Source organism: Prunus avium, chromosome 8 (assembly GCF_965620075.1).
Source record: "Prunus avium chromosome 8, drPruAviu1.hap1.1, whole genome shotgun sequence".
Classification (NCBI taxonomy): domain Eukaryota; kingdom Viridiplantae; phylum Streptophyta; class Magnoliopsida; order Rosales; family Rosaceae; genus Prunus; species Prunus avium.
The window spans coordinates 38,996,295-39,020,646 of record NC_142291.1 but is presented as its reverse complement, the minus strand read 5'-3'; the positions used below and the strand labels follow the sequence as shown (position 1 = coordinate 39,020,646).

The following is a 24,352-nucleotide window of genomic DNA, read 5'->3' as shown; positions in this document are numbered from 1 at the left end:
TCATATTTCAGAAAGACACGTATTTGATATCTTTTACCAGTCAAGTCAACGGAGAACATATACCCGCCTCCTTAACTGACTTTTAAGCTTTTCCTCTCAGTTGAGTCTCCAAACACTATTACACAATCCAGAATCCAAGGGAGCAAAGGAGAACAAAAGAAAAAGGCTCAGATTCTCTCCCTGTAATGAACCCTAATTCCTCTCCGGTCGAAATCTAGAAGACGATGATGGCGGTGTCCGTACAGCAACCGCTGAGCCATCTATGGGACACGGTGCTCCAGCTCACCAAGTCCGCCCAGGACAAGAACAGCGACCCGCTCCTCTGGGCGGTTCAGCTCAGCAACAGCCTCAACTCGGCCGCCGTGGCGTTGCCTTCCGTCGAGCTCGCGCACCTCCTCGTCTCCCACATCTGCTGGGCCAATCACGTGCCCATCACGTGGAAGTTCCTCGAGAAGGCCTTGACCGTCAAGATCGTCCCTCCCATGCTTGTTCTTGCTCTGCTCTCTACCAAGTACTCACCCCTCACTCCCTTACAAATCGTGCTTTTACTGTCATTTTCTTATTTCTAATCATCATTATTATGTTAAAGCAACTATTTATATTGTTTGGTGATTTTGATAGTGTACTGAAGTTGATTGTTTATGGGGTTCAAAGGTTTTATAGTAGATGAAATATCCGATTAGTTACCGAAATCCTACAGTGTGGTTCTTCTGTTTGAATGGTTTTAATATTTGTCGTACCTTGGTTAGGTACATTACATACATAAATTAGGCAAATTAGTTAATCCAACTTAACTATATGGTAATATTTAGGGATGGTTTCGCGCGAAATGACTGAGTTACTTGTAATAGTCGGTAATTTTCCATTGAATATGCTTCATTATATCTCGGATGGTGGTTTGAAAAGATATTGTAATTCAAGTATGTGCTATCTAGTATGATGGATCTTATACCTTAAATATGTCATCTTCAACATTTGCACTTACTATACTCTGTCTTACACTATAGATTGGGTCCTCTCTTTTTTCCTGTTCTCTACACTTTTTGATGTTCCATTATCAACTATTGTTATACATATGCTTATTTTTATTGGTTAAAATTGGCATTTAATGCTATTGTTGTTTAATACAGGGTTGTTCCAAATCGGCAACTTCACCCTGCAGCATATAGACTTTACATGGAACTTCTTAAGAGACATACATTTTTATTTGCTTCACAATTGAATGGACCAAATTGTCAAAAGTAAGGTTCAGTTTTTCTCTTTTTTGTCGTACAATAATGCATATATAGTAATTTATTTTCCTTTTTTTCTTTTTCTTTTCTGTCAGTGGATAATTTGCTGTTTTATGCCCACGCAATAATTTTTAACTTTGATGCAATTACAGGATCATAAAATCCATTGATGATGTTCTGCATCTTTCCCAGCTGTATGGCCTTCAAGTGTGTGAACCTGGAGTTGTTATTGTTGAGTTTGTCTTTTCCATCATATGGCAGTTACTTGATGCATCATTAGATGATGAAGGTTTGCTGGAACTTACCCCAGATAAGAAGTCTAGATGGTCTACCAGGCCAGAAGATATGGAAATAGATGGTCATGATTGCTTTAATGAGAAGAGAAGTGAGCAAAATGAAGGCTTGCAGAAAGCAAATACTGCAATGGCTATTGAGATAATTGTAGAGCTTCTGCAAAACAAAGTAACTTCAAGGATTTTGTGCCTGACACGCCGAAATTTGTAAGGACCTAATTATTTTTATATTCATTTACTTTTTTTTGCTTTGTGTGCATCTTAATGTTAATCATGTCGTGTTTGTGAGGGAGAAGTGGGAAAACAGCAGTTTTAGTAAGCATGGGTGTATTGTAGTTTGACTAGTTTAAAATCCCATGTTAGAGTTTTGAAAAGTATTATTGAATGAAGATGCCAAATATGTCATCCTTCTTCTTTTTAGGCCGTCACATTGGGGAGGTTTCATTCAGAAAATGCAAGTGCTTGCAGCAAACTCATCAGTTTTGAGGACTTTGAAACATATAACTCCAGAGTCCCTTCTGCAGTTGACATCTGATACACGTCGACTTCTGACTCGGGAATGCAAAATCATTTCACAGAAAGAATTTCATGCAGTATTGTCTTCTGGGTCTCTGAGGTCTTCTGCTAGTCAATCTCACGGAGTGAGTTCATCTGCTTTTTGGCTTCCCATTGATCTGTTTCTGGAAGATGCTATGGATGGATCAGAAGTAGCAATAATTAGTGCCGTTGAAACCCTTACTGGTGCGGCCAATTCTTGTACAGTAATCTTTCTGTCTTGCAAGTTGATAAGATTCTAGTTCTTTTAGTCAGAGATGTTGATCTGAGTTAATGTTGCAGGTTTAGTAAAGGCTCTGCAGGCAGTTAATAGCACCACATGGCACAACGCATTTTTAGGTTTATGGATTGCAGCCCTGCGACTTGTTCAGAGAGTAAGAATTGATGCCGACTAGCTTAGAAATATATATCTTTAAAGATCGATTGATGTCTTGTTGTGTGCTGGAAAGGATGATATACAATGCTTTTCAGACTAATTCATGTTTATACCTAAAGTGCGCGCGCACACACACACACACACTCTTCAGTTTTGCAAATAGAAGAGGCATGTCTAGAGATAGAAGTTTTTACTGGATAAGGTTTTCAAATGCCAATGTTTGCCTGGATCACTCCCTAAACGCCCACCACAATATTTATGCATATGTGATATATGTGTACGAACTGATGTGATGCATCAAAAAAGTTTGATTTCAAATTTTGAGCAGGCTCATCAGGTTACCTCAAGCTGACATCAAACCCTTATTTACGTAAACATGTTAGGGCATCCAAGGGCTTGGCTCATCTGGAGTCTAACCCATGTGGTTTGCAATTCCGTAGCTTGCAATTAAAAAAATGGTAGTTATTTTGGCTCTGCTTTGAGGGATTTAAAAACACTAGATAAGCTCCTTTTGTTTTGTTTTGTTTTGTTTTGTTGAAGTAGCTGCTATGTGTGATGAATCAGAAGTAAAATGTTGAAACATGAAAGGCTCAATTGATGTATGTTCAGATACGTCCTGTATATAATATATAGGTGTCTCTAAATAACCAGTTTAATTGAATGTGATTAGATCTTAGCAAGCTTTATTCTCAAACTTTATATGCTCTGTTTCAGTTGTTAACCAGATTGACCTATTATGACCTTTTCCCTTGTTTTATAGGAAAGGGATCCCAGAGAAGGACCTGTCCCTCGTCTTGATACCTGCTTATGCATGTTGTTGTCTATTACGACACTTGCAGTGACTAATATTATTGAAGAAGAGGAAGCTGAGCTGATGGAGGAAATCGAAGGGGATCGTACTAACCAAAGAAAGGAACAAGCTCCAGGAAAGCGTCGCAAGGGGTTAATTATGTGCTTACAGCGGTTGGGTGATTATGAGACCTTATTGACTCCACCTCAGTCTGTTTGTTCGGTGGTCAATCAAGCTGCAGCCAAGGCTATAATGTCTAGATCAGGCCTTACAGTCAGTAATGGATACTATGAATCTGTTAGTGTGAATGACATGCCAATAAATTGTAGTAAGCAATTAATTTTTCCTTCAGATTTGCAATTTGATTTATGATGGATTTTTAGATTGGGAGGGTATAACATAGCTTCGGATTTGAGTCTTCATGTGTTAAGACCTTTCATTTGTTGATGTTTCTTTAATTCTTTTTTATAGATCAATTGATTTTTCCTTTTGCACTTACAGTGGGAAACTTACGGCATCTGATTGTTGAGGCTTGTATTGCTCGGAATCTCCTTGACACATCAGCATATTTCTGGCCAGGCTATGTGAGTGCACGTAGCAGCCAAGTACTACGTAATGTGCCTGGCCAAGTGCCTGGTTGGTCTTCGATAATGAAGGGGTCACCTCTAACTCCATTATTGGTTAATGCCTTGGTTGCCACTCCTGCTTCTAGGTATGCTGCTAATTGTATTACTACAACGTGTGTGTGCGTGTGCATATATTTTTTTTTCTCAACTCCAAAGGGAAGGGGGTGGTGATGACCAGGCGTGCGTTCATGCATGTTTGCAACAAGCTAGAATGAGATATACTGAACATTGGTCGACTCAATCTTGAAATATCAGTAAATGGTCCGGCTCTACTAGTAGTTAGAAATTTCTATTGAAAGATATAGAAGAGTACAACCCATACTAGAAATTCCAGAAACCTTTTATTCCATAAGCATTTGCCTGATAATGCTATGGTACATTAGTTGACCTAGATGGATGTTAAACAGTCCCGGTTCTGAGGGAAAGTGAGTAACACTGTATAAACATGAGTCCTTTGCCGGATTCATTTATTAGGGGTCAATGATTTTGAGTTTGTATCACTGTTTAGCTCATAACTGTACGTACCAAATAATAACTAAAGTATCCTAATTTTTCTTGACGTAATGACCTGGTCTTCAGTTACACCCTTCTTTTTCCTGAAGCCAGGTATATCAGATGCTCTTTTTTGTAAATTTACCCAGTGGTATGGCAACTGAATTTAAGCTATGGATTTGATGGAAGCTTAGCAGAGATCGAGAAAATATATGAGATTGCAGTCAATGGTTCAGATGAGGAGAAGATATCTGCTGTTACCATCCTTTGTGGGGCTTCTCTTATTCGTGGATGGAATATACAGGTAGGGTCTTTCCCTCCCTCCCTCCCTCCCTCCCTCCCTCCCTCCCTCTGATTGCCTCTACTCTCGCTGCATGTTGGTCTTATATAGTTATTTGTTGTTTGCAGGAGCACATCTGTCTTTTTATTATAAATTTGCTATCGCCTCCAGTTCCTGCAGATTACTCAGGGAGCGATAGCCATTTGATCAGCTATGCTTCATTCTTTAATGTTCTTCTGGTTGGGGTATCATCTGTAGATACTGTACAGATTTTCTCCTTACTTGGATTGGTATGTTAAATTTTCAAAAACATTTCCTGCCTGATATCTGTATGTTACTGTGGCGTTAAGATCAAATATTTTCCAGTGCTAAATTTAAGAAGACACTATCCTCACATAATACTAGTCCTCATATACACTAAATTATCATCCATATATTGTGGACAAGAAAAGGGCCAAAGAACCTTTTGAATTATTATATTTCCAAATCTATAAAAAGTAGGTTTTAGAAAGGCATTTATAATACGTTAGGATATTAATTTCATAATGTGCCTAGAATTTGTAGCACCTGAAACAAGATTCAAGACTCTTAAACTTTCACAATCAACTCACAAGATATTATTCTGGATCTTGCCTGCAGAATTCAATGGGCAGGTGGGTGTTGGGCGGGCCTTAGTTTGAATATGGCCTAGTGCTGATAGAGTTAGTAATTTCCTAATAATTTGGAGTGAAAAGGAACAGGTGATATGCTTAAAGGGGTCCATTCCATCAATGAATTATGAATTTAAAGAAAAGAAGCAGAGCCCTTATTGATATAGATAAGATAGCAAATGGTCTTCTCTGTAACGGAATGAATTTTTTTTCGAAGCCGTCATTTTTTACTACAACTAATGTTATTTGCCATTCAAATCTAGGTTCCACTACTTGCAGCTGCGTTGATGCCCATTTGCGAAGTTTTTGGGTCAAGCATTCCCAATATCTCATGGACCCCTACAATAGGGGAAGAACTCTCATGCCATACAGTGTTCTCAAATGCTTTTACACTTCTATTGAGGTTATGGAGATTTGATCATCCACCTCTTGAACACATGATGGGGGACTTGCCAACTGTGGGAAACCAAGCTGGTCCAGAATACCTATTGGTGCTTCGAAACTCTCGATTAGCATCCTTTGATAATTCTCCCATGGATCGAATCAAAAGCAGAAGAGTTTCAAAATTTATAACCTTCCCTTCAGAAACCATTACCATGGATTGCTTTCCAAAATTGAGACTCTGGTACCAGCAGCATCAAAAATGTATTTGTTCCACCCTCTCCGGGCTTGTACCTGGGACTCCTATTCATCAGATTGTTGATGCACTCCTGACCATGATGTTTAGAAAAATAAATAGAAGTAGTCAGCCTTTGACTCCTGCGACTTCAGGTAGTAGTAATTCATCTGCATCGGGAACGGATGAGTCCTCTATTAGACTCAAGGTGCCAGCGTGGGATATCCTCGAAGCAACCCCATTTGTGCTTGATGCTGCTCTTACTGCTTGTGCCCATGGAAGACTCTCTCCCCGTGAACTGGCTACAGGTTTGTTGAACTCTCTTTACAGATTAATAGAAAAGCAGGACTGTGAGATTCCTGTGACAAAGTTGTAAGTAAAGTTGGTTAAGTTTTGTTAACTTTGTTACATGCTTTATCTCAGGACTGAAGGAGCTTGCTGATTATCTTCCAGCAACTTTGGCAACCATAGTAAGCTATTTTTCAGCTGAAGTAACAAGGGGAATATGGAAGCCAGCTTGTATGAATGGAACTGATTGGCCAAGCCCTGCTGCAAATTTATCACTTGTTGAGCAGCAGATAAAGAAAATCCTAGCTGCCACTGGTGTTGATGTTCCTAGCCTTGCAGTAGGTATGTTCTTATAGTCTATGGCTTTGTGAAAGAACTTTTTGTTTTTCCAGATGCCTGTTATGGTTGAAACATGAAAGATCTCCATATATTGCCTCTAAAGTCTGATCCAACTTGTTGAGAAAAATTATGTCAGTTGTATTCTCGTGATGAAAAATGAGTATGTTTGGTCGAGATTTAAGTTGTTAACTTCTGATAGTTATCCTGTTAACACTGTTATGCCTTTATTGCTTGCAGGTGGGAGCGCTCCAGCTATGCTTCCCTTACCATTTGCTGCCCTCGTTAGTCTCACGATAACTTATAAACTTGATAGAGCCTCTGAGCGTGCCCTCACCCTGATTGGGCCAGCCCTGAGTTCCCTAGCTGCTGGTTGCCCTTGGCCATGCATGCCCATCCTAGCCTCATTGTGGGCCCAGAAGGTAAAGCGCTGGAGTGACTACCTTGTGTTTTCTGCGTCTCAAACTGTGTTCCACCACAATGGTGATGCTGTGGTCCAGCTTCTCAAGAGCTGCTTTACATCCACTCTCGGGCTAAGTTCCTCTCGCGCTTACAGTAATGGCAGCGTGGGTGCCCTCCTTGGCCATGGCTTTGGTTCCCATTTCTCTGGTGGGATCTCTCCTGTTGCCCCTGGAATTCTTTACCTACGTGTGCATCGGTCCGTCAGGGATGTAATGTTCATGACAGAAGAGGTGCTCTCTCTTTTAATGTTCTCCGTTCGAGACATTGCAAGTTGTGGGTTGCCCAGAGATAGAGTGGACAGATTGAAGAAGACCAAGCATGGGATGAGATATGGCCAGGTTTCTCTTGCCGCGGCAATGGCACGGGTCAGGATCGCAGCTACACTTGGAGCCACTTTAGTTTGGATATCTGGTGGGTCTAATTTAGTTCAGTCCTTGATCAAAGAAACTCTACCTTCTTGGTTCATCTCCACGCATGGTTTGGATCAGGAAGGCAGAGAATCTGGAGGCATGGTTGCCATGCTGGGTGGCTATGCCCTTGCATACTTCGCTGTGCTGTGCGGGACATTCGCTTGGGGTGTGGACTCAGTGACACCGGCATCAATGCGGCGGCCAAAAGTTCTCGGGGCCCATTTAGAATTTCTGGCTAGCGCACTGGATGGGAAAATATCACTGGGTTGTGATTGGGCCATGTGGCGGGCATATGTATCCGGGTTTGTGAGCTTGATGGTGGCTTGCACGCAGAAGTGGGTGCTGGAAGTTGATGTGGAAGTGTTGAAGAGGCTGAGCAAGGAGCTTAGGCGGTTGAATGAGGAGGAATTGGCTCTGGCCCTGCTGGGGCTTGGCGGGGTAGGGGCCATGGGCGCAGCAGCTGAGCTAGCCATTGAATGCGAGGTTTAAGAAGGCGACTGACTGGCTGACTTGTGTCTGTCGTCTTGTGTGATATCCTTCTTGAGATGTAGAGATTGGGATTATATAACTATATATAAGATTATTTTTTGGGAGAAAATGTAGCTTATTCATGTAAATTTCAAGCAGGATTTTTCTTTTGGAAAAAAAAAATTAAAAAAAAAAAATTGTTTTGATGCTTCTATATATAACTTGAAATAGTAAAAACTGAATGTGATCAATGAAAGATGTTTTCAAGCAAATCACAAAGAATGTTTAGTGTGTTGGCTCAATGAGCTTATAACTCGATGGGCATCCTAAATAATGTTTTTGTCTTGAAATTTGTCGGCACGACTTTTTTTATATATTTTTTATAATCAATTTGAACACAAGGTCAATGTGCAAGACTTCAAAGAAATAAGTTAATTACTATTTATTAAGTAAACTAAAATAATTAATACTAATTATTCACTAAAGAAATAATAATTAAAACATAATTACTAATGAAAGTAATTAAATAAGGCCAAGATATTATTTAATTACAAAAAAAGAAAATAAAACAACTATTTATTGGCCTAAAGAAAAACAAAATGATATAAGTTTGAATTTTAAATAGTATCGCCGCGCGGCTATACTGTTAAAATATTCGAATATATTTCAAGCGTATAGCCGCGCAGCTATACTCTATAAATGTTCGAATTTACTTAAAACGTATAGCCGTGCGGCTCTACTGTTAAAATATTCGAATATATTTACAGAGTATAGCAGCACCGCTATACTCTTTAAATATTCAAATTTATTTAAAGAGGTTTTTGAACTTTAACCGTATAGCCGCTCGGCTATACGCTTTAAATATTCGAATTTACTTAAACAGTATAGCTGCGCGGCGATACTCTTAAAATATTTGAATATATATATATATTTTTTAATAGTATAGCCGCGCGGCTAAACTATTTAAAATTCAAAATTTTATCAGTCTTTCTAAAAAATAGTAATTAACTTCTTTTTTTACTTTAATTTTCATCGGGACAAAATTTTCTTCGGAATAGCTAATTACTTAATATTTTTAATTGAGTAATATCTTAGTTTAATTTAATTAATAATTAGCTCTTAGTTATTATTTTTGTAGTGAATAATTAGTATTTAAATATTTTAATTAGTTTTATAAATTAATTAATAAATATAAATTAATTAATTTGAATTATTTGTGCATTAAAAAAATTAGTTTTAATTTCTAAAATTATTTTTAAAAAAGTTTTTATTTTTAAAAATCCTAGAAAATTAATTGAGGTACCCAAAAATATTTTAAAATTTATTTCAGTATTCCAAAAACGGATTTAGTCTCCAAATCTTAAATCCAAGTCACAACGTGATTCGATACTATTAACTACATGTACTTTAGTCCCACATTGAAAAATTAGATAAAGTCTCTAGTTCTTGTAAGTGTGAGTCTTCCCACATGTACTATATAGAAGATGGGCCTAGTGAAGTGGAACTTGGGCCTCATTATATATATATATAATAATTAATATTTAATAATTAAAAACTCAATTGGATTTAAAATTAAAATTTTAATTTTCAAACAACACCACTGATTTTTTATTTATATATGAAATTTCTATTTAAAGGATCATTTACTGCCAAAAAAATGTTTAAAAGTGGCATAAATTGAATATTGAAACAAAAAAAAGAGGATCGACAGTAAGATTGCAAGAAAATGATTTAAAAAAAAGTATTTAACCCAATTTTGTACTCTATAGAAATATTCGGTCTTAAAAAATATTCGTTATTTTTTTTTGTCAATAAAAAAATACATTAGTATGGTCTTTTTAACTTATAGCTGGATGATCCAAAATTAAATTAGTTTAAAGTAGAACATGGATTGTATTTTTTTATAAAAAAAAAAATTAGAGTTACCAAATGTTTCCTAACATAAAGTTGGCAAACACACGCAGTCTGGCTCAGTAAAGAGTCGGTGAGTGAAAACAAAGAGAAATGGAAGCAAGGGTGTTCCCGCTAACGTGCACAGCGCTTCCACTCTCACCTGCGTCATCATCTTCATCTCATGGAAGACTCTGGCCCTCTCCTATCAAGCCCAAACATGCACCTAAAACAGGCACATACTATTAATTTGATAACCTTTCAGTGCTCTCACATCACTTGGTTTTCAACTTTTTCTTCCTAAAGTTGTATGCTTTCTGGGTTTTTTGATTTCAGTTTTGAGGAAGAGCATGAACAAGGAAGACCCACTGTTAGAAGGTCTTCCCAAAGAGTATTACGACGATGTAAGTGCCCTTTATCCTTAATTGGCCAAATGGGTATCCAAATTTCATATTTTTCTCGTTTAGAATCAGATAACATGAATTTTTGTATGAAGATGTGTTCTTTTTTTGCTCTGTTATGCCAAATTCAATATTATTTGTTAGCATATTTATAGTTTTGGAAGCTGGAACTGGAAGTAAGCTTTTCTAAATTAGGAATGGCAAGCTCGGCAAAGGGAGAAAACGAAGGAGTTGCATCGAAGACGTCAAGAGGAAGACGAAGAGGAGGAAAGAAAGGTTGAAGAGTATCGCGAAATTGGCATGAGATTGAAGGGTTATCCGGAAGAAGATGTTCGGAAAGCTCGGAAATTGATTTCCAGCTTTATCAGAGCGGCCGAAGAAGTGGAAGAGGTAATATCAGAAGCCGTGAACACTTTCAATTCCTTATGTATGCTTTATTGAAATTTCCTACTTCAGCTCAGACTGTGGGTTAATTGATGTTCATTATGTAATATATGCAGAAAATTGAGGAAGCTGCTGAGAAAGGAGAATTGACTGAACTTGTTTTGATGGTCATATGGAATCGTCTTGACCTCGCTCGACGTGATGTAAGTTGATCGTGGAGTGTCTTTAACATTTTCCTCGTTAATCAGTCTAATGCCTGGCATATCAACATTTATCTTCGGTAGCGTATGAGAGTCTAAGGTTTTAAGTATCATTAGCTCAGATTTCAAAGTTTTGCAATGGAAAATAATATCAAAATTCTAGTCAAGAAAAATGTAATATATTTCTTTTCACAAGATTGGTATAGGATAGTTATTAAAAGACTGATTTAGTGCTAGAAATGAAGGTGCTATTTCCATATCCTATAAGTTAGTAATTGGCTTCAATAAACTGGCCAGCCTTGCTGATAGCTTGAGATCAGCAAACTCAAACTAACGAGTAGTTTCGGATCAGTCTAATGTTATAGATAACCTATAATAACATTTTCCTCGTTACTCTCTCACATTTCCACATTGTTCTCTTTCCCTCTTTCTAGCTTATTGATTTTAGGTATTTATGACCTTTTTACAGGAAGAAAAGGATGTTATTAGAAGTCTTGATTTGTTATACAGAAGGGTTGAGGTATGAGTTTCTCTCATCCTATTCTAAGTTCTAGCTATGAAATTGTTGATTTTAGCATTTTGGAACCAGCTGTCAACTTGTTATACTTTTGATTTCATTACTAGTGGTGGGATAATTTTGAGCTGTTGTGATTACTGAATGGTTTCAGCCTAGAATATCTTGCAGAATTAGTTTAAACTAGCCTTTATACCCCCTAAGCTCTTTATGTATAATCTTATTTTGCTTCTTTTTTCCATTCTTGGAAAGAAAATCACAAAATCTAAGTTTTATCCGACATTTTAGGCTGAGATTTTGAAACGGGAGGCTACTCCTGCCATGAGACTGCTCAATGATCTTTTGAATATGCATGATGGGTATGATGGTGAAGGATGGCTGAAGGAATGCAAAAAGCGCATGGTTGATACTTTTCCACGAGAGGATCCATTTAGCATTCTCGTTCCGGAAGGATTTGATATTGATAAGGTATGCTGCAAATGTGCATATTGCTGACTTATGATTGAGTTGTTTTCAGATTTCCTCTTTTCCACAGGTTTTGAATGTCTGGTTTTTAGGTTCAGTCTTTGTTAACGTTACATTATTCTATCTTGTGAAGGTTTCTTTCTCGGGAATTTTTTGTATAAGATTTTTAAAAAAGGGTGGAGGGTTGTACCGTTGGCTATTTAAGCAAGTTCAAAAGGAATTAGACAATTGAAGTCCCATCTACTCCGACCCACCCTATCATTCTTTCTAGGGAATACCATAATGAGATAATATTGGAGTTAGTATAGATTGTTATTACAATTCAGAATGCAAGCGAACATTGTTGGACACAACTTTTCTGTTCCTAAATAAATTTAACTATTCTCAGATGATTTTGATTAAACTCTTTAATAGATGATGTTGTCCACAAGGTTATGTTATTGTTAATTTAATTTCGTCATTTCTGACTTCTTTTATTCGGCTATCCTCCATCAGCATCAGGGACCACTCCAGCTACCACTTGAAGCTGATGATGTTCTATTGAGGGTAGACTTTGTCAGAGAAGTTGATGCATTGCTACAAGAGGTTAGGGCCGAGCAAAATGAAGTACAAAAGGCACAAGGGCTTGATGCTGACTCCATTGCAAGTAGGTTGAAGCAGCAGGAGAAGCAGCGGGCCATACGCTTGGTAGAAGCTATACTAGACCTGGCCATTAATTTGAAGTGGTAGCAACATTGCGTTTTTATTTTTATTTTAGTTTTTGTAGCCTTTCTTTTTCTTGCTAAAGGTTTTCTTTTCTTGGGGGAGAGGGGGCTGTTGCAGTCGGATCCCCTGTTATGGCAGCATTAAGCTCTTCAGTCACTTACAGGATTCCAAAAGTAATTATTCGAGTACAAAACTCTTATATGTAAGGACATTGTGTATTTGCCTTTGGTTTTTGGCTTTCAAACGATCAAAGATTCAATGTCAGAATCACCCATGCTGATTCCACTTGGTATATAAGAAAGGGTTCATTTCAGTTTGGTACCTTAAACTTCAGGGTTCAAGGTACCAAACTGAAATTAACCCTATAAGAAAAGACGAATTTCCTGAATAATTATTTTATTGCTTTAATTAAAAATTGATGGCATTGAAATTAAAGGAAAGGCTTTTGAATTTACATGGAATTTACAGCAGTGCCCTATGTGCTACTATACTGCACTTCAATGGTCTTATTATCCAAGTATCCTATCAAAAGTTAACCAACAAAATAATAATATTCCACAACGTAATTGAATATGGATAAACTAACAAAGTTACAAGCTTCTGGCTTCAAATAGAGCACAACTGTGAGACTTCATTTCATATGCAAATAAACCCACCATTTGCTCAACGACGGGCTCACCATCAGTAGAGAAAAAACCTGGGAATGGAAGAGCTGTGTCGACCAAACAGCGCCATCCCATACCTTCCAGAGGTGGAGGCAGAACAACAGTCTCTGAATGATCAGCTGCACTGAAGGCAACAAATAAGTCTCCCCGTGAACGAGAAGATTCATCCCCTGGTTGGTTCACTTCATCTTCATCTGCCTTCAACCTCATGGCAAGGAATTTGCAGGACGGATCTTCCCATCTTGGAGGAGTTTGATCACTCTCATACCAGTAAATATTTTCTTCTTTCAAGAAGTTCCTCTTCTGAAGAAGGTCACTACGCCTGTTCCTAAATGAACTTAAAAATGCGATAAATTGTGTGGTTTGAGTAGCAAAACCTGTTTCCAGTGCATTCCAATCGAAAGCTTTTCTGTCACTGTATGCAGGGGAACCACCCGTGGATTGTCCACACTCATCTCCCATATTAAGAACAGGAACGCCCAGTGAAACAAACAAGATAAAGAGAAAATTACGAATTTGTTTAAGTCGTCTTTCTAGTACAGCAGTTTTATTTGTAGGTCCTTCTTCCCCACAGTTCCAACTCAGTTCCGAAGCTAACTCAACACCACTGAAACTAACAAGGTCCACAAGAGGAAGTCCAGAATTCCTGGAAATAAAATTGAAAGCAAATGCCGGGCCTCGTCCATCCGAGAAGATGTCCCCGTTCCCACAAAGCCGTGTAGCAAGGTCACTGAGAAGACCCTCACCCCTCAAAAAGTTTCTTACATCATTACAGAATTTTGTGTTTACTTCTGCCCATCTCTTCCAATGAGGAAAACGAGTTTCCTTTGGTGCCATGCCATGAGGGTCCCAGCGGTCTGCAATGATCTTGGTCTTCGAGAGTAGTGGATCAAAAGCAATTGCTTCAACCAAAGGTGGGCGAGATAAGTATTCACCATTGAAACCTCGCAAGAGAGATGATGCATTTATGAAACAAAAACCATCGACGTGAAACTCAGTCACCCAGTACCGAAGACTATCCAATACCAGTTGTTGCACAACAGGGTAGTTACAATTCAAAGCATTTCTGGCTTCCAAATCCTCAACCTCGTTTACATGATAATAAGATGAGATATCGATTCCTTGCAGAGCTTCACCCTCAGCAGTATGGGTGAAAACAACTTCCAGTAGGACCTCTATTCCATTGGCATGAAATTTCCTCACCATCTCTTTCATGGAATTGACAGCTGATACAGGGCCTCCAGAAGGTCCAAAACAATCCATTGGTGAGAAGAAATGGCGAGGGAAATATGGACCCTTTTGCTCATCAAATGGGAAAATGGGCTCTAATAAAACTGCATTCACACCCAGATCTTTAAAATGCTCCAACTTCTCTGTCAAACCTGAAAAGCTGCCTCCTATATCAGTTGGTAGCTGACTGGACTTGTGCTCTGTAAAACGCATCACGTTCAACCGATAAACCACTAGTTTTTCCATACTTAAGTCAGGTCTAACGTCACCAGCCCAGTCAAAAGCAGGTTCTTCGCATAGTCTTCCAAGATACTTCAACCCTGTTCCATGATTATTAGGAATAGATTTCGCAATGACCTTAGCATATGGATCCAGCAGGACATGCCCTTCATCAAAGTTATTTTTGTTTGTCAGCAGAAGGTTCCCCTTAAATTTATAACCGTAACTCACAAAAGCCCTTGCACTTCCAAATGACACATGCCAAATGTCACCTGATCGATTGACGTATGGATCTAGATCAAGCTCCAAAGCAGGTTTTTCAGCTGTGGTGTCATCATACAAGCATAAAACCACACTCTCTGCATTTCTTGAAAAAATGGCAAAGTTCATGGATCCATCATTAGAAAAGGTCAGACCCAATGGACCAGGATAACCTCGACCAAAACCAACTGGGACACAAAAATTTGTCTTCCTATGGCTTCTTATCTCCATATCACTCACATTAGCATCTGCTGGAGAAGTCAAAATAAATGAGAAATAGAAAGGGATTTGTTTAGCCTCAAACTCCAATTCGAAAGTAAACCTGCCGGAAGAAGTCTGAGTGAACGGAGTTTCGAGGGTGGTAGTTGTGTCATTTGGGGTTGAACTTTTGAAGTCTAACGGCACGAAACAGGATGAATCAGCTCTATAAATGCCCCAACGCAGTACTAGTCTTCTATCGCTGCTAGACAGGTATAAAGATGGAACTTCAATATTCACAGTGTACTTGGCATTTCTCTTTCTAACAAAGACATTTACCACGTCCCCAATTTCTGTCCTAAATAGATAAGTTGATACCTTGTCTATTTCTTCAGTTTCAGTACCAGTGGAGAATCTTTGCTCCATTGGCTCAACAGAAACTCGGGATTTAGCATACACTTTCAAGTTATGATCCCGTGGCAGGTTTTCGTTGAAATTCTGCACAACTTCTCGGAAAACTAGCTTTCTTTCTGCATCCAATTTTACAAAACCATGCATAGCTTTGTCCCTGTGTCTAAAACCATTGGTAGCTGTCAGCTTAGATGATTCAGTGGTTCCACAGTTCAAACAACAGGCCTGTATTGCAATTGAAAGCGGAAGAGTTGCCATCTACAGTCTCAAAGGTGGTGAACCAGATTGCAGACCGAAACCCTTGCAAGCAAAAAAGATCTCCCTGCTCAAATGCGAACAGGTACTCTGTTCAAAAGAAGTACACAAAAAATGTCATTAAATGTAGACGAATTTGCCAATATCTCTAATATTGGATCCAAAAAATCATCTTCTCAGGCATCATTAACTTCTTAAATCACTGGCATTTCAATGTTTTAAGCTGTAACGTACAATTGCAATGAAAACATTTTTCAAAGATGAACATTTCCAATCAAAGAAAGAATAGGATCCATGAGAGGGTCATCAATAATAAAAAAAACTACGTGAATCAAGAAAATAAGTTAAACCCGGTTGCTATTTTGAGAAAATCTCGATGGGCGTTCACAATTCAAGTATAAATTATCAAAATCTACCCAAATATCAATTGCATCGTCAGCTAAGCAACGAGACAGAAACTCACAAAACACCAACGAACTGAAAGATTCAATCACAACAAAGTGAGGGGTATTGAACTTACATCATCGGATTTCTTCAGCAAAAATCAGACTGATGCACCAGGAGTGATCAGAGAGAGAGAATGAGGCCAATCACAGTGGCGGGGCAGGAAGACAAGAGCAGAGAGGTGTGAGCTTGTCGTTTTATCGAAAAGTTATCGCATTTTAATGGCCGCACAACGCAGCAAAGCTGATTGAGATCGAGATAGGACAGCTTGAATTGATGGGTAACAGTGAGCCTGAATTGTTCTAATGAAATTTCCATGGGTAGGATGCTCGATCTTAACCGTTCGATTTTAGCTAAAATTGTATACTTTCTTTCTTTTTCTGGTAAGTAAATATTATAAAATTTGTACCCCCCAAAAAAAAAATCACCAATTTTTTTTGTAACAAAAAATAAATTAAAAAAATCGTCCAGGCCTTTACAACATTCTCAGGTTATTTAAATCTGCAATTTAGGCAGAGGTGGGTTAGGTTAGGGCAGTGAGCCGGCCTTTTGAACTCAAGTTCGATGTCCCTCTCGTACTTGTGTAAATTAAAAAATTGTAATTTGGATCCAAAATCTTGATAGTGGTATTGTTTCTTTATGTTTATTAAACCATACAATTGAAACAAATTTTGGTAATTTCTATTTTAACAAAACTACAAACCACCATTGAGCTTTAGCTGCCATGGCAGTAATCATGTTACAACAAACAAATATAGGCTTCCTTCCCTATTATCAACAGAATGAATACTAGAGTATAAATCAATGTTCTTCCTGGTGCATTTACAAGATCAAAACTAAGTAACAACATTTAAAGGGAAATTAATAAACACTAGAAGAAGAAGGGGCTTTTAATCCTAAGATAAGATTTCAGATATATCAATTTTTAACTTCAGAACTGACATCAGAGTCATGTTTGCTTCCCATTTGGGATGTTCTCTTTGTGGGAACAAGAGGGCTGCTGTCTTCTTCATCAAGGTCTTCTTGTTTCTGCGGCTGCCCTCCCTTGAAGACAGGATGTACATAAGCATCCTTAAGATAATTCATCAAATTCAGGTTTGGTTCTGTTGCCTTTTCAACTGTATCCTTCACCATTGCTTCCTGTTGCCATTTGGCAAACCAAACACATATATATAGATTAAGAATATATTAATGCAAGTGATTAAGGTTAAGTAAATGTACAGATGAAACTCCTTGTAATGGAAACTGGAAACTTGAAACTAACCTGCAATGGGAATTTTACGAATGCTGATTCGAAACGTCCCTTGCAGACTCTATGGAACCAGATTGTCAAAACAGGCTGTGCAACGAGAATAAATGTTGATTTTGCAACACCTAATGTGCTAAATAGCCCCATTAGAAGAATTTGGGATATGATTAGGCCAATAATTACCCGCAGATGCACTTGTGGCCAGAAGGCTGCCGCACTCTCATATTTCTGGTCATAGACATTAATAATCTGGCAACAAAAGGAGAAGAATACTATTAGTGCCACCTAACAAGGAAAATTGCTCTAGGATTTTACACTAGAATATCTAAGTATGAACTGAGAAAACACTTCAACCTTCAAAGTTCAGCTTAATGCTAATATATAAATGAATGAGCTGTGCTTGAAATTTCTCCGGCCAGAGCAAGGGTCAAGACAATCATGGAAAACATGAACTTGAGCAATGGTGGTATAGCCAACATACCTGATGACGGAAAACCAGGTAGGCGAAAGAGAAGAAGATAAGAATGAAAGGAAGAAGTATAGGTGTGACAACGCAATACACAAGCCCCAGCAGAAAATATAACTGCGTCCTAGGTTCATTTGTAGCAAAGTTCAAGGAACCAGGATCCATTGCCTGCTCCCTGTCTTCTTCTGTCTTGACCAAAAATGTGTTCTTAAGGTGGAACAAAATTAATGGAACCAATCTGACGATTTCTGCAGCAACTCCACTCCAACCATCAACCATGATATAAGTGATGAAGAATGTGGCTTTCATTGGAATGGACCTCCCAACAGTTTTTGTGAATCTGCAAAACCAACAGTATGTATCCTGTCAGATATCCCATCATCAATAGGCAAATTTGGAAAATTCCAAGTGTAAGACACAAAGATGCAAATGTCAACATTGCTGCTAAGTTGTAAAAAACATCAACGTAATTCCATAAGAAAAGAAACCTAGGGATGCAAATGGTATATCTTGATTTCTGCTTATTGGAAATTATTATTTGCCATTAACACAACAAAAGACAAACAACCCTGACAGTTTGGATAGATACATGGAAAGAGTTACACAAAATTACTCTGTTGAGGGCTCGTTCATAAGTTTCTCAAGCTGCTGAAGTGCTGTTCCTGTAATAATGCTTCCCAGAAACACATTTATAAGTATGAACAAATGATACTTCGCAGCAGACCTCCTATCCAGAGATGAGAGTGATGTGAAACCTTCTATCTTGGACATTAACATAAGAATCATTGGAAGTATAGCAAGGAATATCTTTAATGCAATTCCTGGAAGAAAACCTTGGATGACAGACTTAACGGACTTCCTGGGAAAAAATGGAAAAAAGAAAAAGAAAAGAGGGGTGAGGATTTGAAACCTTTATTCTTAGTCCATATAACTACACATGAGAAATCAATAACTAACAGAATGAAATAGGGACTCACATCTCCAGTACTGGCTTCAAGAAAGGAAGGACCTTCATAATCCCCTCAATGTTGGCTAGAGATTGGACGAATGCTATTGGAATCATAAAGAAGAAAGTAAGGAAAAAAAAGGCTACAGCCATGAGTAGTTTCCGAACATTGAGTTCAACATATGGAATTGCAAGATTTCTCCAATAGATGTCGCGTGGCTCAGAAGCCCACTCTGTCAACCAGAGGATAGGATTACTTGATTGCTGAGTTTGAGCACATACAGCTGCTCCCCATCGCGTTCTGAATGAAACAAATGCTGCAGGCATTATGGCATCAGGATCACTTACAACCTTTTCCCTTTCTTGTTTTTCCTGCATGAAATCTACATCATTATTCATCTAGAACGGACGAACAAAAACAACATGTATACTCTAGCAGATTAGTTCCCATTCATTTTTGGGAAGAACAGAGAATATTTGGCTACATGCAGCAGCATCTGCATTGGATATAGCTAAATTAGCTAGCAGATGTAAATAAATAGCAACAACACTTGCATAAGTCAATACAAAGTATAGGTATAAGGAGGCATACTCACTTCTTGGCTCATCTTCTCAATCTCCTCAATGTAGTAATTAATCGCGTCCACTTTAGCTCCCCACAGGCCCAGGAAACCTGTCTAATGGGATATGAGATGATGAACTCAATAGTGACAAATTATTAACAAATGAAACTCTCAAACAAAAACATAATTGAGTGGTTATCAAATATCAAGTAAAGAAAGAAACCTTTGTAGTAGGCCTAGACTTAGGGTTTCTTTCATATCTGGTTTGGTAGTAAACAAGCCAGTTATTCCAACTCTTCTTCTTCGCGACCACCGCTGCAAGTTTATTTGCATTGTATACAACCTACAGACATTTAAAGGTTACAAAAAATGGTTAAGTTGTTGTAACACTGGAAACCTATTGCAGATACAATACAGTTTACTATCTTGTTCTTGAAATTTTTTTCAGCAGTATATGCTGATTCTTTCAGCAGTCAAACTAACAAAAAAAAAATCAAACAAGTTTAAAAAGCCGCATACTTGATGTGTAAGGTAGTGATCGGGATGGTTTACGCAGAAGAAATGTTCAATATGCTCACTGACTGATTCATCAGGATCTGGGGGTACATTCCTTACAAGAACCTGTTGGGGACATAGAGTTAATATTGTCAACCGCAGCAAGCTAAGCAGAATCTAATGGGAGAAGACATAATAAATCAAATTCAATAAAGACATATCATTGAGGAAACAAAACAGAGCACCATGTAGATGCCCTCACCGTAAATTGATCTGGACGGCGTTTTTCAGATGCTAAAAATGCAAGCCTTTTAGTAGCCACTGTCTTGTATTCATGGTATAAAACAAAGCACGTCCAAAAGGAGAAGACATAAGACATCACCATATGTGCCCAAAACCTGCAAGACATAAGATAAATTCATACTTGGTGAATTAAAACCAACAACAAAAAGTATTTCTGAGTCCCAAAAACCATGACATTTACAGCCTAGAAGAAAACAAAGCAAAATAAGAGAGAAAAAACTCACTTGGGAGATCCAGAGGGAATATTGGATATCGAGAGCTTATCAATATCGCTGAATGTTACTTCACGGGTCTTTCCCAGCGTATTTCCGGTATAATTGACAGGCACCAAAACAATAAGCGCAAGCGCGGTTATGGGGACAAATATCTTCAACCTACGTGTAATTAATTAGTATCATTAAAGTATGATAAATAGTTTAGCATGAAAAATTAAGGAACTGTTATTAGCATTCCAAAATAGTTATTTATTCTGCCCGTGTACCTTAGGAGACTACTATTTTGGAGTACTAATAACAGTCCGCATTAAAACAATCACATGTAACATTCATTTCGTAACATGTACATGAAAAAGTTACCCGAGTACGTAAATCCGAATGTAGGCAGCAGAATCGAGGCCTGCGTGATCTATGAGCTCCGGCTCAGGCATTCGCAATGCCGCGGGCATCCAATTGAGAAACTTGATGTAGGTTTTGGCGTCCAAGTTGACGAATTTTTTGACGAAAGCCCCAGAACTGGTGGGGCTTCCTCTGATCCCCTTGAGGTACCATTTGGGAAAGTAGACTCTGTCGTTGAACGGTTGAAGCCGTATCAGAGCAAAGGCCACGAGAAAGCCCAATGCAGACAATATATTGATGGCCGCCGATACTGCTATATCTTGAAGGGTCGCCATTTTCAATTGCTAGCTCCTGCAAATTCACATTCGAAACGGCGATCAAACAGAGGAAGAAGAAGATGATGAAACAGAGGAAATGCACATATGCATATGCAAGACGAACCTGTGTGTGCCTTGGGCGTGGCTTTTTGGGATTCAGTGAAATTGAAATTGAAAATTTGGACAGAGAAGGATGAGATTGGGGTTTTCTTTTTCTTTTTCTTTTGTCGATCAAATGTTTGGGAATGGGAAGCAGAATAGAGAGCGGTTCGATGGCGCCAACAAGGTCGGAGGCATGTTTGGCCTTGCTGCACTCACGCTTGTGTACGTTACAGAATATATTTGAATCTGTTCTTTGACCCAACTGCCCCTTTTATTTATTTTCTGTGTTCTTTTTTTGTTCATAAAAAAATGCTTATCAATTTTAAAATTTTAACCAAGGATTTGATTTGATAAATATGAATTAAAAGATAATGAGGGCTTCTTAATATATATGACTTTGATTTGTTTATGATTAATTAACTTGATACATATGATTAACAATCTAAGGCCAACGAGGGTCTAGCCCAATTAAAAAAGACATTAACTTGCATATCAAATATCTCAGGTTCGAATTCTCACGGCATCATAGTTGTTTGTGTGAGAGAGAAATCCCCCTTCCATGTAGTTTAGATTGTCGCTTGTACTAAAAAACAATCTAAGCATAAGTGTAATATAAATCATATTCTCTAATCACTTATAAAGTACATGTAACTCAAATTTGTAGTTGCCTCTCCTCCTTCTATTCTCTTCTCGTCTTTTCCTTTTAGGTTAGTGAATAAGTCCAATGGAGCATTTTGAATAAAAGGCCATTGTGGTGGTTTATTCTGAGCCATGATTAGATTGAAGTTCCCCATCACCCATTTTAGTTTATGTTCTCAATCAGATCCTGGTCTCAAAACTCGCTCATTAATGCCGCTCATGTTCTCTAAATTTGATTCTACGTCGTCTTTAATGGAGGTTGCTGCAAATCATTCAATTGTTCTTTGACAAGGTTGTTGGTTTCGTTTATTTGTTCATTCTTATGCACAATTAAATCACTGGAAATTATATTTTCCCTAGATCTGTTACGGATGTGGTGGTGAGTGTGGCCACGACGACTTTTCTTTAGGTGGTGGTGATAGAATTCGTTTAGGCTCATGGATTGTTTTAAGGTTGGTTATGTTGAGTTTGTAGACTTTGTTTGAGCTTATGGTTAATTGTGGTAATGTGGACTAGTAGTTTTAGTGCGGCTTTTGTTTGCATTAGTTTTGCTTTTAGCATGTTAGTTTGTTGCCATTTTGAGATTGGTATTTTATGTCTTATTAATATATTTGATTGTATCGTTGAAGTTTATCCAATGAAGTTTCTATTTGATTATAATAAAAAATGTAATCTACAAACCAGAATGGCTATATAAAATCCAATATCCTATCACACACTACTATGCTCCATCTAGCTGTGGAGCAAAATAAAATTAAAATAAATAAAAAGAAAAGAGTAGAAAGAAAAAATAAAAAGCAGCGGGACGGAACTCACACAAATAATTTCCACAAAAATGTTACACGTCAGCCTAAATTTATGTTATCCAATCTCCACATCATCCCGCACCCAAAAAATCTCCGCAACAGCAACCGACGCCGAAAGGATGCGAATCACCGGAGAGAAACCAAAAGCAACGGTCCAACATCGACCCATCAAAACGGGGCCCCAGAAGGCAGCTACTTTGCGGGCCCGTCCACTACAACTTCCTCCCCCATAGAGCACATACTTCCATTTGTGGCCGTCCGATCGTCGTAGCCAATTCTGCGGACACCCCCATCATTATCAGCGAAATCGAAGTCATCACTGCCGTCCATCTCATCATCCTCATTATCATCGGACGACAAAGGCACCAGCCAACACGAACCATGCATGTGCCCGTTCACACAGACAAAATACTCCAACGCCCCATGATGGGAGCCAAGCCTCCGAGCCGCGCTCTTGGGCACCAGCCCAGCCGCGGTCATGCTCCACTCGGGGGCCCCACAGTAAGGACATCTCACCCTTTCTTCAAGCTTTACTCGCCGTCCGATCAAATACGCCCTCGTCTTTGACTTGTCAAATCCCTTAAATACCCCTCTGTAAATCCCCAAATCGTCTTCCTTCTCCCCCATCGGATGCTCGCACGGGTCGCTGACGTACAGCAAATCGCCCCGGCACCGCTTCGTCAAGAAGCTCTGACCCGAAGTCTTCGAGAACCGTGACGATTTGACGAAGTGGCCCGGGATGGGTCGACTCACCTTGAAATTCGGAGTTGGCTCGCAGCCGCAGCAAAAGAACATGAGCTTCGCGAGCGTGTGCCATCCGCCGCCAATTCGACCGCTCGGCGCAGCGTTCTCCAGCGATTCTATCATGCGCGGGGCGCTATGCGCGCAGAGCTCCCGCCACAGCAGCCTCTTCACGATTGCTCGGAGCTTGTGGTTCACCGACGCGGTTGAGCAGAGCGCCTGAATATCCCATTTCATGGACCGGAAGACGAGGAAGAGTATCTGCTCGTTGAGAATTCCGAGGTCATCTGAATCGGACCTCTGACTCGGCGGGTTCGGTCTGAGTCGCCGGTTCAAACTCATCGCGACGATGTTAGAGTGTATTTTTGAGAAAAAAAAAATTATCAATAATCGAGATGAAGCCGATGCTGTCTGTCCCGCGAGCTTATATATATGGGGGACGAGAGTACAGTACAGGGGCACGTGTTGAGTTTCGAGTGGTTAACTAACTCGCATACTTCTTTGCGCAAGTAGGGTACGTGTCGAATTTCTAATTGCGGATGGACGCGTGTTAGCATGTCATTGCTTGGATACTTAGATAGTGAATCGAGGAATTGTATGAGCAGCGGAATGGAATCGGGTATAAACTCGTTGGCCGCCACGTGTCCAACTGTCTTGCGAATCAAAATATCGTGTTCTGTTAGCTGAAAAAATATCTCAGCCTCTTAAGATGTGGATTGTCGCGGGATGTTGAAGACGAATCCACAAGATATATCCATTCTTTGACACGTGTTGGCGTTGCAGGCTCCCACGTGTAATTCATAATTTCGATAAGTAGTTTGTTTAGTGTTGGGTCCCACTATTTTGTCGTCACGTGGTCAAGTTATGTACAAAAGTAGAACTATTATTCTTTTCTAGGGAGGAAAGTAGTTGGCCCGTGGTTTTCCAAATTAACGTTTTGCTTTGTCAGTCGGGAGGAGCGCCACCTAAAAAAGCTAATCATCAGTTGGTCTCACCTTCACTTTCAAGCCTTTTTTATTCTTTTGCCTTCTTTTTTTTTAAAATTTTTATAATTT

The 24,352-nt window shown here is 38.9% G+C and overlaps 5 protein-coding genes across 5 annotated transcripts; 2 read left to right on the top strand and 3 right to left on the bottom strand.

Annotated features, from left to right (window-relative positions):
* Positions 1-36: 36 nt before the first annotated feature.
* On the top strand, positions 37-8,004 carry REF4 (reduced epidermal fluorescence 4). Its single transcript, XM_021950073.2, has 12 exons — positions 37-511; positions 1,131-1,241; positions 1,385-1,732; positions 1,947-2,266; positions 2,363-2,454; positions 3,217-3,574; positions 3,748-3,958; positions 4,554-4,668; positions 4,773-4,934; positions 5,558-6,218; positions 6,334-6,540; positions 6,775-8,004. Exons 1-12 carry the CDS (start codon positions 225-227, stop codon positions 7,893-7,895), a joined length of 3,993 nt encoding a protein of 1,330 aa, XP_021805765.1. The 5' UTR covers positions 37-224; the 3' UTR covers positions 7,896-8,004.
* Positions 8,005-9,833: 1,829 nt separating this feature from the next.
* PAC (pale cress protein (PAC)) lies at positions 9,834-12,718 on the top strand. The gene is made up of 7 exons (XM_021950025.2): positions 9,834-9,999; positions 10,101-10,168; positions 10,361-10,555; positions 10,666-10,752; positions 11,219-11,269; positions 11,552-11,731; positions 12,224-12,718. Exons 1-7 carry the CDS (start codon positions 9,879-9,881, stop codon positions 12,455-12,457), a joined length of 936 nt encoding a protein of 311 aa, XP_021805717.1. The 5' UTR covers positions 9,834-9,878; the 3' UTR covers positions 12,458-12,718.
* Positions 12,719-12,857: 139 nt separating this feature from the next.
* DBE1 (debranching enzyme 1) lies at positions 12,858-16,408 on the bottom strand. Its single transcript, XM_021950024.2, has 2 exons — positions 16,193-16,408; positions 12,858-15,762 (listed from the first exon to the last, which is right to left on the bottom strand). Exon 2 carries the CDS (start codon positions 15,673-15,675, stop codon positions 13,024-13,026), a length of 2,652 nt encoding a protein of 883 aa, XP_021805716.1. The 5' UTR covers positions 15,676-15,762; positions 16,193-16,408; the 3' UTR covers positions 12,858-13,023.
* A 341-nt stretch (positions 16,409-16,749) lies between these two features.
* LOC110749850 (hyperosmolality-gated Ca2+ permeable channel 1.7-like) lies at positions 16,750-21,380 on the bottom strand. Its single transcript, XM_021950052.2, has 12 exons — positions 21,134-21,380; positions 20,714-21,043; positions 20,363-20,512; positions 20,098-20,233; positions 19,860-19,961; positions 19,564-19,683; positions 19,374-19,454; positions 18,809-19,149; positions 18,445-18,690; positions 17,847-18,171; positions 17,381-17,614; positions 16,750-17,256 (listed from the first exon to the last, which is right to left on the bottom strand). The coding sequence occupies exons 2-12, from the start codon at positions 21,025-21,027 to the stop codon at positions 17,035-17,037; spliced, it is 2,271 nt and encodes a 756-aa protein (XP_021805744.2). The 5' UTR covers positions 21,028-21,043; positions 21,134-21,380; the 3' UTR covers positions 16,750-17,034.
* Positions 21,381-22,419: 1,039 nt separating this feature from the next.
* On the bottom strand, positions 22,420-23,693 carry EDL3 (EID1-like 3). The gene has a single exon (XM_021949996.2). It carries the CDS (start codon positions 23,637-23,639, stop codon positions 22,749-22,751), a length of 891 nt encoding a protein of 296 aa, XP_021805688.1. The 5' UTR covers positions 23,640-23,693; the 3' UTR covers positions 22,420-22,748.
* Between the last annotated feature and the right edge of the window lie 659 nt (positions 23,694-24,352).

What these genes read in the sequence shown, in the direction of transcription:
- REF4 (XM_021950073.2), top strand. Translation starts at nt 225, where the DNA reads ATGATGGCGGTGTCCGTACAGCAACCGCTGAGCCATCTATGGGACACG. An exon ending in CCCTGCGACTTGTTCAGAGA is followed by an intron (nt 2,455 to 3,216) that starts GTAAGAATTGAT and finishes CTTGTTTTATAG; the next exon opens with GAAAGGGATCCCAGAGAAGG. An exon ending in GTTGCCACTCCTGCTTCTAG is followed by an intron (nt 3,959 to 4,553) that starts GTATGCTGCTAA and finishes ATTTGATGGAAG; the next exon opens with CTTAGCAGAGATCGAGAAAA.
- PAC (XM_021950025.2), top strand. Translation starts at nt 9,879, where the DNA reads ATGGAAGCAAGGGTGTTCCCGCTAACGTGCACAGCGCTTCCACTCTCA. An exon ending in CCAAAGAGTATTACGACGAT is followed by an intron (nt 10,169 to 10,360) that starts GTAAGTGCCCTT and finishes TTTCTAAATTAG; the next exon opens with GAATGGCAAGCTCGGCAAAG. An exon ending in TTGACCTCGCTCGACGTGAT is followed by an intron (nt 10,753 to 11,218) that starts GTAAGTTGATCG and finishes ACCTTTTTACAG; the next exon opens with GAAGAAAAGGATGTTATTAG.
- DBE1 (XM_021950024.2), bottom strand. Translation starts at nt 15,675, where the DNA reads ATGGCAACTCTTCCGCTTTCAATTGCAATACAGGCCTGTTGTTTGAAC.
- LOC110749850 (XM_021950052.2), bottom strand. Translation starts at nt 21,027, where the DNA reads ATGGCGACCCTTCAAGATATAGCAGTATCGGCGGCCATCAATATATTG. An exon ending in GCCGTCCAGATCAATTTACG is followed by an intron (nt 19,962 to 20,097) that starts GTGAGGGCATCT and finishes TGTCCCCAACAG; the next exon opens with GTTCTTGTAAGGAATGTACC. An exon ending in ATGAACGAGCCCTCAACAGA is followed by an intron (nt 18,172 to 18,444) that starts GTAATTTTGTGT and finishes TTGGTTTTGCAG; the next exon opens with ATTCACAAAAACTGTTGGGA.
- EDL3 (XM_021949996.2), bottom strand. Translation starts at nt 23,639, where the DNA reads ATGAGTTTGAACCGGCGACTCAGACCGAACCCGCCGAGTCAGAGGTCC.